Source organism: Pavona decussata, unplaced genomic scaffold, assembly GCF_977016875.1.
Source record: "Pavona decussata unplaced genomic scaffold, jaPavDecu1.1 SCAFFOLD_51, whole genome shotgun sequence".
Classification (NCBI taxonomy): Eukaryota; Metazoa; Cnidaria; class Anthozoa; order Scleractinia; family Agariciidae; genus Pavona; species Pavona decussata.
The window spans coordinates 405001-420057 of record NW_028145473.1 but is presented as its reverse complement, the minus strand read 5'-3'; the positions used below and the strand labels follow the sequence as shown (position 1 = coordinate 420057).

Below are 15057 nucleotides of genomic sequence, written 5' to 3'. Positions count from 1 at the left end.
TTTTTGTCGTACATTTTTAATGTAACTTTTGTCGTGCTGAAGTTGCGGTTTTCAATTGCGTGTGTAAACCAGAGTCGATTTGAGCGCGATCTATCTCCACAATATTGTAGGCTTTGCGAACATATTTGAACGTGATGCAAATTTGCAGGATTTCACGGGAAACGTTCAACGATGACACTCTGAAATCGCGCCGAAATCGCAGCTGTTTTACACGTGCGATTTGAAGTGAAGTGCGACAAAAATTGTCTCAAAAGTTGCACGTGTGATCGGGCCTTAATGATGCGCAATGTATTCAATGGCATGACCTTAAACGCACGGACTGAAGGACAAATTTTAGGCGATATAAATTATAGCGTCTTGAAATCCCCGGACATCAACACACAACGCAAAGACGGAAGGCATTGAAAGTCGACAACGATTGCGAGCGCGTGCACGTAGCGTGCTCTTGTAAAATTTCAACCAATCAGCAGCCAAACAGGTGCGCGACTTATGACGCGTTGTAAGAATCGTGTGCAATTCCATGGAAACAAAATAACGGATTAGAAAATCTGCAAGTTTCTTCCCGCTTTCAACATGGCGAGAGTTTCATCCTACTCAACAACCGAACTGGCTCACCCCGACGCTAATTTGCTTAGCTTCCCAGAGAAGCTTTGGTGGATCGTGAACAACCCGAAGCGCGTTGAGATTCACTGGAGTACACACGGAACAAGTATTGTAATTCCAAGTACTCAAAGATTTGTCGCGGAGGTTCTAAATAATCCATCGAGCGCGCTTTTCAAAACGAAGAATTTTGCAAGTTTTGTTCGACAGTTGAACTTGTATGGATTTCGTAAAGTTACTGAGTACCCGAGGAGGACACAACCTTCCACGCTGTCGTTGTCTTCAAGATGCGAGTTCAAGCACCCGCTTTTTCGCAAAGGGAGGCGAGGTAAGGAAAGCAACTTTTTATAAAGGGTTTGTTAACGGTCCAGGCAACGTTGGTGCAACATGTCTCGCAACACAGTCACGGGAAAATTAGCCTTTATCGAAATCAAACTGCAATGGTTGTGGTAACAAGAAAACTGAGTAGTTCTGGCCGGTTTGAGGCCAGTTGCATAGAACATTGCCTGATATAAAACCGTCTTCCTCTTGTCGCGCAAAATGTTTTCACTTTGTTATGTGCGCGCGCTGTCGGAAACAAAAATGAAGGATCGCGTAATTCCAAGTAATACGCGCAACATTTTCTTCCAACTTGTAGCGCAACAAATGTGTTGCAAGTTGCGATTGTTTGTTGCGCGTATTTTAAACACCTCTGCGCGCAAGAAACTTTCATGTTGCAAAGAGTAGAAACGGCGATTACTTTCTGCAGCCTGAAAATTGGTTGAAAAATGCGTTGAAAAATGGCATTTAGATCGCGAGTTAGCAAGCCTAGCCTTTAAATGAATAGCACATTTTCTTGTACTTTCTGCGGACACGGCCCTAGTATTCCCTAAAGAAGAAAAACAATGAGTCGTTCTGGCCGAGGCCGATTGCATCCCGAATGAAGTGAAGAGCTCGAAGTTGTAACGGAAGGATTGCAGTAAACTGAAAGTTATTTATAAGGCCTAAGTGGATGTTCAGTCGTTACAAAATGGAGTACTGAATCAAGCATAGACTGAAGAGTTTGGCTGACAGCGTTCAAATCTTCTACATCTTTCTCCCCCAAGCTCTAACAAAAAACTGAAGAAGCAAATAAAAGAAATTTTACAATAACTGCCAAAATTCCCCTCGCGCTGATTGGCTCGTAGCTTAATCGTAGCTATTGTTTATAGAAGTACAGACAATAAAACATGTAACACGCGAGCTTTCTCAACGGAAAATAAAGTCAATTCCGCTCTTACTTCTTCCATGTCAGTTTTAAAAAACAAATCGCGGCAGTTATCTATGGTCTATATTCTCACAGACCATAAAATGACGCAATAAAAGGGTTCAAAACTTGATAGTGAAACCACTTGCCTGCGGCTCGTGGTTCCACTTGTCATTTTATGGTCTATTTAACAATGAATAATCTAATTGTTTTAATACAAATCTACTTGTCGTTCAAAACTAAACAAGTAAATTATCTACATCCTCATCGCAGACACTTCGAAAACGCGAGGAAGCGGGCGCCATTTTGATGAAAACCGCCACTCACTATCTATTTAACAATTAGATTATGAGCTCGAGATTTCTATCGCGTGATAGTTGATGAGGGCGAAGCCCGAATCAACTATCACGCGTAGAAATCGAGAGCGAATAACCTAATTGTTTTAGTATAAATGTACTAGTCGTTCAAAACTAAACAAGTAAATTATCTATTTCCTCATCGCAGACACTTCGAAAACGCGAAGAAGCGGGCGCCATTTTGTTAAAAATCGCTACTCACTATCTATCACAGAATAGATAGCGAGTAGCGTAGCCAATCAGAGAACGGTATTCGTGATAGAACACTAGTAGATACTAACACAGAATAGATAGCGAGTAGCGAAACCAATCAGAGAACGGCATTCGTGATAGAACATTGGTAGATTTATACTGAAAGAGCATAGATCATAGAAAAATGCCTTCGATTTGTTAAATAAACTGTAGAAAGACCAATCGCTAACTATAAATACCATCTACAGATCTCTTGCTACACGTTAAACGACAACTGTATACCCCGAAGAAAACCGAAGAGAGACAGCTGCAAAGAAGCCGCACCTTACCACCCAAGGAAAAACGATTGGACCAAAACCCTGGCTCTGTTTCACTTAACGCCTCATGGAATCCTTCTTTATATACGCCTATGCCATTTGTCCCCTGGCAAGCACCGCTTCAAATGCCTTTCACTCTGTATGCACCGTTTTGCAATCCTTATCAGCTGGCACAAATGCAACATGGACCCATGCCAGTGGTTCCAAACATTCAAGGGTTCGGATTACCTGGACAGTTTCAGCAAGGCACAACGGATCCCTCTGTGATGGGGCCTCAGAGTTATGGGTTCGGTGAAGGAGGTACAAAATCTTATGCTTCGGCTCCACTCACACAACAAGGGCTCGGGAGTACTGGGGCTGTACATTCCCATGGAGCTCTACAAGTTGAAGCTTCTGAAAGTGAGTTGTTTATCTCCTCTCTCTACCTCAAAATCAGTGTTAACACTTTAAAGGAAGTTTTCAATAGTTTTAAAAAGCTTTTGAAAGTATTTTAATTTGATTGACTCGTCAATTATTGATGCAGTTGATTTTGCTCATGCTGCATGCGGCGGTGTCGAAGTAGAAACTAATCTTTATTATTTATTTGATGGTTGAGTGATTGATTGTTCGTTAATTCAGTAACTATCTGACTGTGTGTCTGAGCGGTTGTCTGTCTGCCATCTCCTGAATGTTTTGTAAACTTTTTTCTCGTTCCTCAGGTTTGAATAATCCAAACTCTTCCTCATTAACAAAATCAACAGGGATTGGAAATCTGAATTCGACACCAGATGCTGCCGTCGTGAGCAATGCGTCGCCCTCAACAGTTTATACTACAAAAGTTTCTACTGCAAAACACAATGGATTGATTGCGAGCCAAACAATTGCTAACGATGCTTCCTTCACAACACAAAAAAACGAACAAGAAATCAGGCATCCTTTAAGAAGTAAATCCACTGATGTTTCTTTCGCAGGCTCAAGGCCATTTGCAGCGCATGTACTTCATAAAGAGACCTCTGAATCGTTCGTTTCAGGCTCGCAATCTTTGGCACTGGGGCATAATGAGGGTAGCTCTGGAAACATTACTCAAGATTTGTGTCACCGTAAAGAAATTACAGGCGCCCGACTCGACTAGGAGTCACTATTGTTTCAAAATTTAATAAACAAAACTAGATCGATAAAGACTGTTACAGATTTTGAACGTTTTACTCTGTCTTTGTGCTTTGAACCTAAGTTTGCATCAGTTTGGTTTGTACCTATATCAACCCCAGACTAAAAAATGTTAATTAGAGTTCAATTAAAAAACTATTTCTTCCTTGACACTTTGGAAACACCATCCTTTGTAAACAGTCGTTACTGGTTTCTACGAGATTCGCCACGAGGTCACTCTCTAATACAAAATTCTTCTATTTACACATAACGATTAACCAAGCAAGGAAAAGATAAAGTTGACCAGCTCAAAAGGCAAAGGCAACCTTTAAAGGGAGGGGTTCACATTTCAGCGCATGTGCATGAACCTAAATACGTTAATTTTTTCTCTTTCTTATCAACTTTATGGCCTTAAAAATCCCACTCATATGTACTTCAGTAATCACATTCTATAATTAGTCCAAGCAAAATGACTGATGACCAAAATTCACAGAAAATGCTAGTGGATTGTATTCATATTGTCGATATCGAATTTAGCGTTGACCCGTAGGATTTATTCCACGGTTGATGCCGGTTTACAGTTATTTGCATGCGAAATAACGTAATCATATGAAAAAATTACCACCCGAGTTTCCTATAGCCCACTTTGAAAATGAGTGATGGCCTGGGTCGAGAGTAACTGCCCAAGTGATTGTGGGATTGTTTGGGGGGACGCAAAAATGCGAAGATAATAGCCAACGTCCCCCAAACCTTCCCACAATCGCTCGGGCAGCTACTCTCGACCCAGGCCATCACTCTTTTTCAAAGTGGGCTATTCCCTTCCGAATGGTTCATAAACAACGAATTAAATTCAACAGGCTTGGGTCATAGCGAGCAAAGGCGAAAAAGTATTTTGATTCATGGACTTGCGCAGAACCATGAACCCTTGCCTTTAACAACAAACGCCGAGCGTAGCCCATTGCTCTCGTTTCTGTAATTGAAAGCTTCCGTGGAATTGGCCGCTAACCGTTTTAAAAAGGAGAGGTATGTATGGAACTTTATCTCTGGCTTAGACAGTGGTCAAAAAATAGCAAGAAACTGTCACGGAAGTTTATATACCACATCAAATGTTGTCCACGTGTTGTTTCTTGACTGTCCTGGAGCCCTTAAGCCGCATTTCAACAGTGCATTATTTGATCTGGCACGTAAATTTAAATGACTGTTTATTATCATTTTCTGTTCGCTGCGGTGATAAAGTTTCATACGCATGCTCTTATTTCACCACTTTATTAACCTGCGAAGCAAGTGGCGTTTCTGTGGAGTTTTCTACTTACCGTATTTTGGATGCGCGCGAAATGAGGCTTGTTTTTTTCGCTCTCGTCTCAATTTCCGCGCAGTCAAACAGTGAAAAACACACAAATGGAAACGCTTGCTGCGCAAGCTACCACTTTATGGTCTGTTCATGAGCTTGGGTAACCTGTGGCCTGCCTTAAGCAATCTCGTTCCCAGAGCCGCTCGCTATCCTTATCCACTGAAACGTTTCCGTTAAGGGCGGTGCCTACTTTTGTTACTGCGCGTACGTTCTGCGCATCTTGAGATACTTGAGTTTCGTATGGGTGGTGCCTACTAATACAGGGATATTTTGCGCGGTTTAAAACTATGTGGAGAAAGCAGAACTTAGCAAGTGCTCTTGCTATTCAAAAACAAAATTGGAGGTAGCCATGCATTTTTTAGAGATAATAAAGCTTCAATTTGGAAATAAAACGCCATACATTGGTTTCTGTTTTACTGTTTTTTTTTTTTTAGAATAATTGTTGCTTAATTATCTCTAAAAATGCGTGGTTACCTCCAGGTTTCTTTTTGGATTACAATAGCCCTTGCTAAGATCTGCTTTGCCCGCCTAGTCATAAACCGCGCAAAAATACTTCTTTATTAGTAGGCACCGTCCTAAAGTAAGGGTGTTGACAATCTCATTTGAGCTATATTCAAGCAATCTCGTCTCCTGCCTTTTCGGGGCGTTGAAAGGTGAGTCGGTAATCAATCCGTTGGAGAAAGATCTCTAAAACGAGGTTGATAATGAGAATAGGAATACTGCCAACAACTCAAGCATGCCTTGATGTTAGAAACGAAACTAATGTAAAATTATCTCTGCCAAACAAGGAAAGAAAGGCATTTAAGGTCCATCGCAGCAATTAGCAGACTACTAAACGTATGTTACTTAGTATGTTTTTATTCCACAAGGAGATTCTTTACATTATGATAGTTCCTTTTCTTAGCCGTACAGCTTAGCATATATTTTTTATTGGAAGTGTTTGTTACACATTGAGCAAATAATTGATTATAGTGGACAAAATGAAAAAATGTGAGCGTTATGCTATATGACTTAGCTGGTAATAAATCTAAATGCTTTAAGATAGCGCTTGCGATGCTTATAAGAAAGCATTTGTTAGGCACAGTATCGCCTTCCCAGTTATAGGCGAAACTGTGCAGAACAAAAGTTTCATCAATTGTAATCTTCAAACCAGGGCCCGTGCTCTTCGTTGTCTTTTCAAGAATTAAAAGGGGTATGTATGCGGTACTGGGGCGACTTTCAAACCAGTAAGACTAAGGGGATCATTTTCCCCTTTTATTTCTTTACATCATACTGGTCCAAAATCGCAGAACTCATTCTGGGGTCAATTTAACAAAGCGTTTACACTTGTTGGAAACAATCTGCGCCCAGTTGTTCAAAGCCTGATTAAGCTAATCCGGGCCATGTTAACATGAACCTTGATTCGAGTTCAAATACTAATCAATAAAGATTCTTCAACTGAAAAAGATTTTTGCCGGTTAGTTTTGACTTCGCCTAGCTATTAGCTTAAACATAAGACTTGAAAAAAAATTAAACCAGCGAGTTGAAAACCTCGGTTAACTCTTAATCATGCATTAGCGTTAATCAGCTTTCGATCAACCAGGCTGGGCTCTTGTTGTTGCACGTGTATAGAGTAAAAGAGTTCAATAAACATTGTAAGAAGTTCGAAATGATCATTATTGAATTTTTTTTAAACTTTTTATGAGTTCTTGTTTGTGAGCGCAAGTCAAAGCAAGGCCCAGTTTGTAAACTTCAAGTGTAAACGTTTTATTCAATTAATTAATCCCTGGTACGGTGTTAGAGCGATTTTCGATTGAGTGTCGTAAAACCAAAACCAAAGTAATTACTCTGGCCAATCGCAACAGACGCAAACAACACAACGAGTCAATCAGAAATCGAAGCAAATACATGTAACTGGCGCCAAGCGCGGGAAAACACGTGCGAGCGAGGCACGATTGGTTTTGGTTTGGATTCCCATTGGTTGAGAAAGCGGCGCGAGTTTAATTTGTTAACCAATCGCAAAGCGTAGTAATGCAAAACCAAAGCAAACGCGAAATTACTTTCTACACTCAATTGAAAACCGCTCTACGTGAATGCGGTATTGCTGTTCGTTCAATTAACATTTTTTGTTTCTCTGGTTTCAACCATGAAAGTCACACCACCATAAATAAACGCGGTGTAATGTTTCCATCTCTTAGTGGCATGAAATTCGCACCGGTAGCATAAAACACTCTCTATCAGGCAATAACACTGCATCTGAGTATGTGATAACATCAAGGGCTTTCTTCGTTTCGCATACGCCGCTATGTTGATTATTGCCAAGCAACCAAGTCTTTGCATACATTCATTTTTATTCTTATATACTTCGCTGTAGGGTTTCAATGTAAAAAATCTCAATGCTAAGCATACTTTACCGTTACTACTATTTCGTAGGAAAATATATGTGCTGCTTTTTAAACCAAAATCGCAGTTTGAGCCTCAAACTGACTGCCACCATAGGTGACCGGTTAATATTTTATAGACCACCCGAATTCAATTTAACAAGTGGTTGTCAAATGCACACGACCCTATAACGTCCATTTGAATTATTTTAGCCACTGGTTTGGCACTCGAGTTTATTGTATAATCAAATTAAATATGATTCAACGGATAAGGAACATCTTCTGTGCTTCTGTAGAACAATTAGGTTATCAATTCGAAATTTCTATGGCGTGATAACTGATGAGGGCGCAGCCCGAAGCAACCACACTCACATAACTCGATCTAGCGAATACTGGCTAATTGAATGGCTGAGATCGTAGCGTAGCTGTCTTGTATCCAAATTTTCGGTCGATTTTTCTTTTTGCTCAAAAGTGTACTAAATTTAGCCAGAGAACATCGCTCTGTTTTTTCGTTTTTGCTGTTTGTTTGTTTTGTGCTGGTTTACGCTTAGTGTTCGACAAAAAAGAGGCCAAATATCGAGTCTGCAAACGAAAGGCAAAGGAAAAACCAGAACAACAGGGACTCTGGAGCAAAAAACACAGCGTTAGCGATGTTCTTTGACCAATTTCAAGGTCACATGCAAAATTTCAGACGATTTTAAGCGAAACGAAAAATCGACATCAACTTCGACGTAAGACGGCTAGGCTCTGAGTCTTCAATTGTTTTACCAGAAATATTGATTATTATCCCACTGAAATTTACTTCATAACTCATAAACTTCGCGTGTGGAGCACCTTTTCATTACTTGCTGTCTAACGCAGGTTAGCATAACCCATTGACCGGCTGACTATCAGGCAAACTCGAGATTTGCTTAGCTACACAAGGGCGTTCCAAGTAACAACTAATCCACGAGCGAGCATTGGATATGAGATGATAGATAGCCAACTCATATCCAACAAGCGCTAGTGGAAAAATTGTTCTATTAAAAACAATCAAGAAATATTGCTGAATCTCGCTGATTTCGCTTTGCACCAGAAGACTATTTAATGGTCGCTATTTCTCGGGCATGGTATAATGGCTCATATACCGTGGTCGCTAAGCCAATCAAATCCCTGGAATTGCATTCAGTAGAATGATCCAGTTTTTGATAAGGTTTGATAGGCTACCCGCACACCGTGCAAGGAAACTGTCGAACTACCAAGACAAGTAGCAAGAGATACCGTAAAAACTCTATTAAGCCTCTCCTCTCCCCTGAGGCGGTTGTCTATTTTCAGGCCTCGAGAAGGAGAGGGGTAGGAGTGGCTTATTAAAGAGGGTTGACGGCTTAATAAAGCTTTTACGGCAAACCAGTTTTACCGGATTTCTTTGTTGAATGGGTTGGTCAACGGGTTATGCTGAAGCAATTAAGATGCTCACCCTTGATAGTGAACGCCGGGCTTCGCCCCTCGCCATCTACCAGCCGATAGAAACCCCCAACTTGTTGTTTAATCGTTTATTATTGTTCACCAGGAAATTTTCTCACAGTCCGATTGGCTTAAATTGATCACGTGAGATTTAGTGTTCATCCGCGGAGAGACAATGTCAGCGCGTAGTGTCCGTCCGACGAAAATGCTCGGATGTATAGTACTCGTTCGCGCAAAATTTCCCAAATTATATTTCCATTTCTTTAGCAAACAGGTTGCTTCACCCTATTTTTTATGCTGTACGTTGTTTATTCGCCTTTTTGATAGCAACTCTCTGCCTTAAAGGTCAAATTGGTGAGCTTGAATTTGAAATGTAAGTCTTGGTGAATTTTGTGTGGAAGGAAATTTAGTGGTGAGCAATAAAAACAATAGCGGCGGTTTCTGTCTCGGGACCATCGGTCTGATAGTTGCCCCTTGGAAATTTTATGTCCTAAAAACTAGTAGAAGCTTAAAGCTTCGCATCTTGGGCTAACGTTTGTTTTAAGGCCACAAAAAAAAAAAAACAAAAAAACAGGAGTAACTATCAGTCGATTGTCCCTCGACAGAAATTAATTAGCGAGCACGAGAGGTTGTTGTGGGAGCAGCAGTATTCTCTATTTCTGTTATAAAATAACCCTCGAAAAAATGATCGTGTTTCCTTAGAGCTTTAAGAAAACACTGTAGTCAACAAATAAAGAGCGCGCGCGCTCACTTAAGATTGTTTTAAGAACTAAAACCTTCTATATTTTTGTCTTCGTTAGTTGCAAGTTTGTCCTATTTATGGATGCTACCCGGTGTATGTTCCAGGTATTCCTGCTCCAAATTTTGTAACACGTTTTTGTCTCTCAGTTTGTTCGTTCCTGTAATGTCCCTCTGTATGTTTAACGATGTTATTTTCAAATTTATATTCTAATTTGACGTTCTGGTTTCTGTCATTCTCGGATCTGAATAAGCCAGCATTTCTGTGGCGCATGTTATAAGCCAATACACTTTTGATCTGCGCGCAAAATCTTTTAATCGATTCCAGTCCCCACCTTATAAGAATTTTACTAATTAATTACTCAAGGGACATTGCTTTGTAAGCCTCGTAACGAAACCGAGACAAAACGCTTATTATGATTATTCACATTGCGAACATAAGACTATTAAAGAACTGAACTTACTCGCACTGTTGTCGACACACTGGTGTCTGGTGTTTACAAAGGTAGATACACAAGTCTTTGATGGTCCCCATCTTGTATTCACAGCGAGGCACAGCGCATTCCTCGTAAGTCATTGGATCTTCACACACTCTCTTGCACTGCTTGACGTGGGTCACCTCTGCCTCACTGTCGTCACCCTTTTCGCTTTCTCCGTCTGCTTCACTCTCCTCTTTGTCGCTTTTTGGCGTCTTACCGCTGTACAACTCAAAGTCGTAACCGCTGGCTACTGGCGTCAAAAGTCGGCTCAAGCTCTCGATTCCTTTTCTGATCACATCGGCGCTTCCGCTATCATCCTCGTCTGCGCCTTCACCGGAAGGAGCTTCCTCTATTTCTGACTTCTTGGAAGCGTCTTCCTCTTCCGCTTGTTTTGCAGCACCGCTGGCCTCATCTTGTGAGGTACTTGCTGGCGCAAGCTCCTGAATAGTGCTTTCTCCGGATCCTGATTGGCCAGATTGGTCGCTGACGTCGGCTTGCTCCTCACTTGCGGATCCGGAACCGGAACCGGAACCGGAAGCGTCCATAGATCGACTTGCAGCGTTTTCGCTTTCTATCAATCCTGACCCACTCGAATCATTTTCCTCTGTTGATGAATCATCTGCGGTTTCCTTATCATTGCTCTTCTCTGTACTGTCATCGTCATCGTCATCGCTTTTCTCCTCTTCATCGTCATCGTCATCACCTTCGTCGCCATCACCGGAAGCGGGGTTTTTCTCATCTTCTTCCTCTTCATTTGCTTCCACGTCTTCATCGCCGGAAGTTTCCTCGCCTTTGGCATCGGCAGTCTCCGATTTGCCTTGGCTTTCATACACGTGATTCCCCGAACCAACAAAAATGTCTTCCGCTGTGTCTAGTTGTTGAACGCGTTCTCTTTCCTCTTCTGACATCTCACTATCGCTATCTTCCAACTCGTTGCCATTGCTTTGCCCTGTTTCGTTAATTTCCCGCGCTCTTCTCAACAGCGCCTTCCCTAGTTGATATCTGGGGTCGGACGATCTCTCCGCATCTGCACTGAACTGCAGTGCGGTGGCAAACACACACAACAGTAATGGGAGACTCAAACGCATCCCTGGAAAGTAAGATAGCGCAATGAATTTGTGAGAAATGTCTTTGCTCTCTATATATACACCTATCACAGCATATTGAACTTTTCAACAATCGTATTAGCTGAGAATGATGTACATGTATTATTCAGTAATGAGACAGGCAAACTCGGAAAACGAAGTTCCGAGTGCTCCTATCAGGGGTCGAGCCTGAGACCTTCCGATTACAAGTTTGGATGCTCTACCACTGAGCTACAGGAGACTCGTGGGAGCTAAGGCCATCAAACTAATCTGATTAGCTCCCTACGCGATTAATTTTATCCACACTTCGAGAAAGGAAGAGAGTGGACCCTTGAAACGAAGTTGTCATTTGAAAAGTCCAGACGTTTGCAAAAGGAATAATACATACACTTACTTAATTTACTAAATATGTGATGTACCTTCTTCATTGCGGCTATGTTATGCCGCCTGTTAACAGCAAGTGCGGTGATGTAGTCTTTATTTCCCTTTGACTATACATAAACCTATTCTATATTTGTTTGATTAATGATGTATCTGTCTCTTTGTGGTCATTTCAAGCTCTAAAGTTGAATAGGAGGCTCAGTTATTTAAATTTCTACAATCTTATCTCTTAGTTTTCTTATTATACGTGCTATTGTCCCAAATTAGCTCTGCTTCAGCGCTAGAATTTGCGCTTGCACGTGGTACTTAATTAAAGGTTCACTCATTCATTCATTCATTCGTTCGTTCGTTCGTTCGTTCGTTCGTCCGTCCATCCGTTCGTTCGTTCGCCCATTCATCCATTACTCTCTTGCTTTCTCTCAGTCGCATTCGATCGGTTCAGTGGCATTTTATCGGGTGAGGCCGAACTATGGGTTCTCTTACAACACACACAACGAAGTTAATTCTCCGATCCATCATTTGTGTCCTCACTGAAAGTGACACAACATCCATTCTACCCTTCACATTCACAATGCCACAATAACCACCCTACATACCCACGACTTGCTCCTGTTGTCCGACCTCGCAGCTCAGTAGGTAGAGCAAGTGGTTGATCAAATCGAGAAGTGTTAGCTCAAAATTTCGTAACACTGGAAAAATAATTCTTATCGTTTTCGCAAGGACAAATGTGTCGTTTAAAATGTCAAAAAGGATCAGCTAGCAGTTTCGTAAACCAATAACAAATAGCAAATCCTCTGATTCGGATTCCTAAAACTTTTTGCAGCTTAAATTTTCAGCCAAAGCATCCAAAAAGATCAATCTATATTAAGCTTACGCGAAAATATTTTTTAAAGGGCAAAAATCGATCTGGAGAAAACTCGAGAACAGGAGACAACATTTTAAGTTACTCGCTTAAATGTTCTGCTTGGATGCCCCCATAGTTAAGGCCTTAGTGGTTTTCGCTAACGACGCAAGAACAAACGTAATCGAAAGGTAAGCTTTAGGCTAGAGGCGATATGAACTATTTGAAACGCTAGTGCTGAGGCAGCTAATGGGGTCTACACATGAGGATTTTCCCTTGATGCTTGCGTTTGTTTTCGTTTGTGAGGATTTTTTGGGACTCTGTAGTTTAATGCTTGCTTCGTTGGTACATAACAACCAGCCTTAATTATTGAAAACTAAAATAAATAAAGCCAGGAACTTTTTTATTTTCAGTTAATTCGAGCATGTAAGGTAACTGGAGAAACCCAATACGCGTTCAGGTTTTGCTATTCAAGTGTAAAAACGGCTTGACCAAGACTTCATAGCATAGACATGCATGACAGCCAGTAGCTCTCTTAACTTTGTGAAGCTTTTATAGAAATCTGATAAAAACTGAAAGATTTCGCACGCTTACAACGACAATTTACTTGGCTTCTTGAAAGCGCAGCATTTATCATTCAAACTAATGTCTTTTGCGTCTAATGACACGTTCCATTAATGTTGCGTCGTGTACCTTATAATAATCAAACCTATCATCTGCTAGTCTTTATGCAGGGGTACCTAATGTTTCATTTCGGTGGATATGTGTTCGGAAGTCCTTTTAAAATCGCCACAGAAATTCGAGTTCAGTTCAGTTACAGTTCCTTCAGTGAAATCGGTCAGCTCAAAATTTCGTATCACTGGAAAAGTAATTCCGTTAATTTTCGAAGGGAGAAATAAAGGCGGCGGGGGTTTTCCTGTATTTTTTTCCCGCGAACTATTTTTAGTAGCAGTTCAAGGCTGGTCGCTTTACAGACCAATGTATGGAAAGTTCAAAACACGGCTGGACGCTTTCTGGCACAGTTACATCCCTCCAATTTTTTTTCTTAAAATCCTTTTCCTATTGCTAAAAGTTTCCAATTCATGAATTTTTCAGCAGCAATGTTTTATGAAAATTATTTGACATCGGATTTCCATACAAACACTGTTATTTCAAGCCTGTTTGCCTACTCGTCAAAATCATGATGGCGTCGAAAACCGTGGGGGTGTTCAAAGTAAGATCATGCACATTCTAGTTCAAGAATCTGTTAGTTCAAGGAAATATATTGTCTCGTACCTTGTATTTTTTGCCTCATTTCGTTTCTTAGAAGAATAAAAGATAGTCAATACACGGAACCAATGTCCGCCAGAATACGGAACTGCATCGAGTGTTAAGTTGTCACCGATGACCTATCCTAAGCTAGTAAGCTTTAGAGACTTTTAAACTTTTTTATATTGGCTTTAATCCTTATTTTACCCACAAATGACCTGTGATGTTGAAAATAAAAATAAAAATAAAAATAAAAAAAAAAGGAGACCCCGGCCCCGACCCCGCGTTTTACTGACACCCGTACATATAAGTGTTTACAAATATCCCCTTTAAAAGGACACCGACAAGACGATCTCCCAACACAGGAGAAAGCGTTTTAAGCATTTTGCCTGAGGTTCTCTTCAGGTGCCCCGGTTTATGCCATTCTGCTCTCAATGCACGTAAATACTGACACCCTGTTGTCTATGTGATTATCAGAATGATTTAGTGCAATTTTTTCAAGTTTTTCTGGCTTAGAAATGCATTTGGCGACATTAATTAGCATGCGACTTACAGATTAGGCGTATATATTTTTTTGCACCAGTGTTTTTCTCGTTATCGTTTTAATGTTCGCGAAGCTTGTTTCACTAAAATATATTTTGGAATGCACTTTACCCTACCTTATAATAAATTATAAGGTTTTTCATTAAAGGGTCTTGTAGCGATCATTTCCACGAAATCGTATAAAGAATCAATTGTCAGTCAAATGCCTCATTTAGAATCTATCGCGAGCGGACAGCCATCTTGAGGACTGAGTGAATACGCCAAAACTGTAACTATCATATGAGAAATGCTACATTTTTTACTGATAGTTGAGCACAGAAACCCGTAAAATTAACCACTAAATAGGTGGGAAATGGCTAAAAGTTTATCGGATAGCTCAGAAAGGGCCGAAAATTTTTCTGACTGGTGACTGAGCCCCAGCATCTCCGCCTGCTTGGCGTCCAGACCATCGATCTTCCCTCCCCCCCGTTTGGAGAATAGTGACCATCATCGCGAAAATCCCCTTTGAAGGACTTTTTATTCAAACGCTCGAGAGAGACAATTTTCCAACAGATCAAATTGTGAATATGCGAATATATAAAACATATCAAATTGTATTAGCTTACTATGATATGCCTTTAAAGTGCACAAAGCGATCTGTTAACACAGGAGAGAACATTTTAAGTATTTTGTTTAAATGCCCTCGTTGTGTGCCCCTTAATTTTCTTTCCAACACTGAACCAGTTTTTTAAAATCCCATCCGAATCCCTTCGCATTCAAACATTGTATTTAGA

At 40.7% G+C, this 15057-nt stretch overlaps 2 protein-coding genes across 3 annotated transcripts in view; one reads left to right on the top strand and one right to left on the bottom strand.

Moving 5' to 3' along the window:
- Window positions 1–491: 491 nt before the first annotated feature.
- Window positions 492–3986, top strand: LOC146480956 (uncharacterized). 2 transcript variants are annotated; one of them, XM_085108676.1, is made up of 3 exons: window positions 492–928; window positions 2622–3089; window positions 3641–3986. In XM_085108676.1, the coding sequence occupies exons 1-3, from the start codon at window positions 574–576 to the stop codon at window positions 3799–3801; spliced, it is 984 nt and encodes a 327-aa protein (XP_084964802.1). In that variant the 5' UTR covers window positions 492–573; the 3' UTR covers window positions 3802–3986. The 2 variants fall into 2 exon arrangements, with proteins under 2 accessions (XP_084964802.1, XP_084964801.1); XM_085108675.1 differs by having other exon boundaries at window positions 520–928; window positions 3389–3986.
- A 2018-nt stretch (window positions 3987–6004) lies between these two features.
- The window catches only part of LOC146480955 (uncharacterized), a 9828-nt gene continuing 775 nt past the window's right edge, over window positions 6005–15057 (bottom strand). The window contains exon 2 of the mRNA XM_085108677.1: window positions 6005–11276. Within this exon, the coding sequence (XP_084964803.1) occupies window positions 10168–11274 (1107 nt within the window). The 5' untranslated portion in view covers window positions 11275–11276 and the 3' untranslated portion in view covers window positions 6005–10167. The remainder of the gene's footprint in view (window positions 11277–15057) is intronic.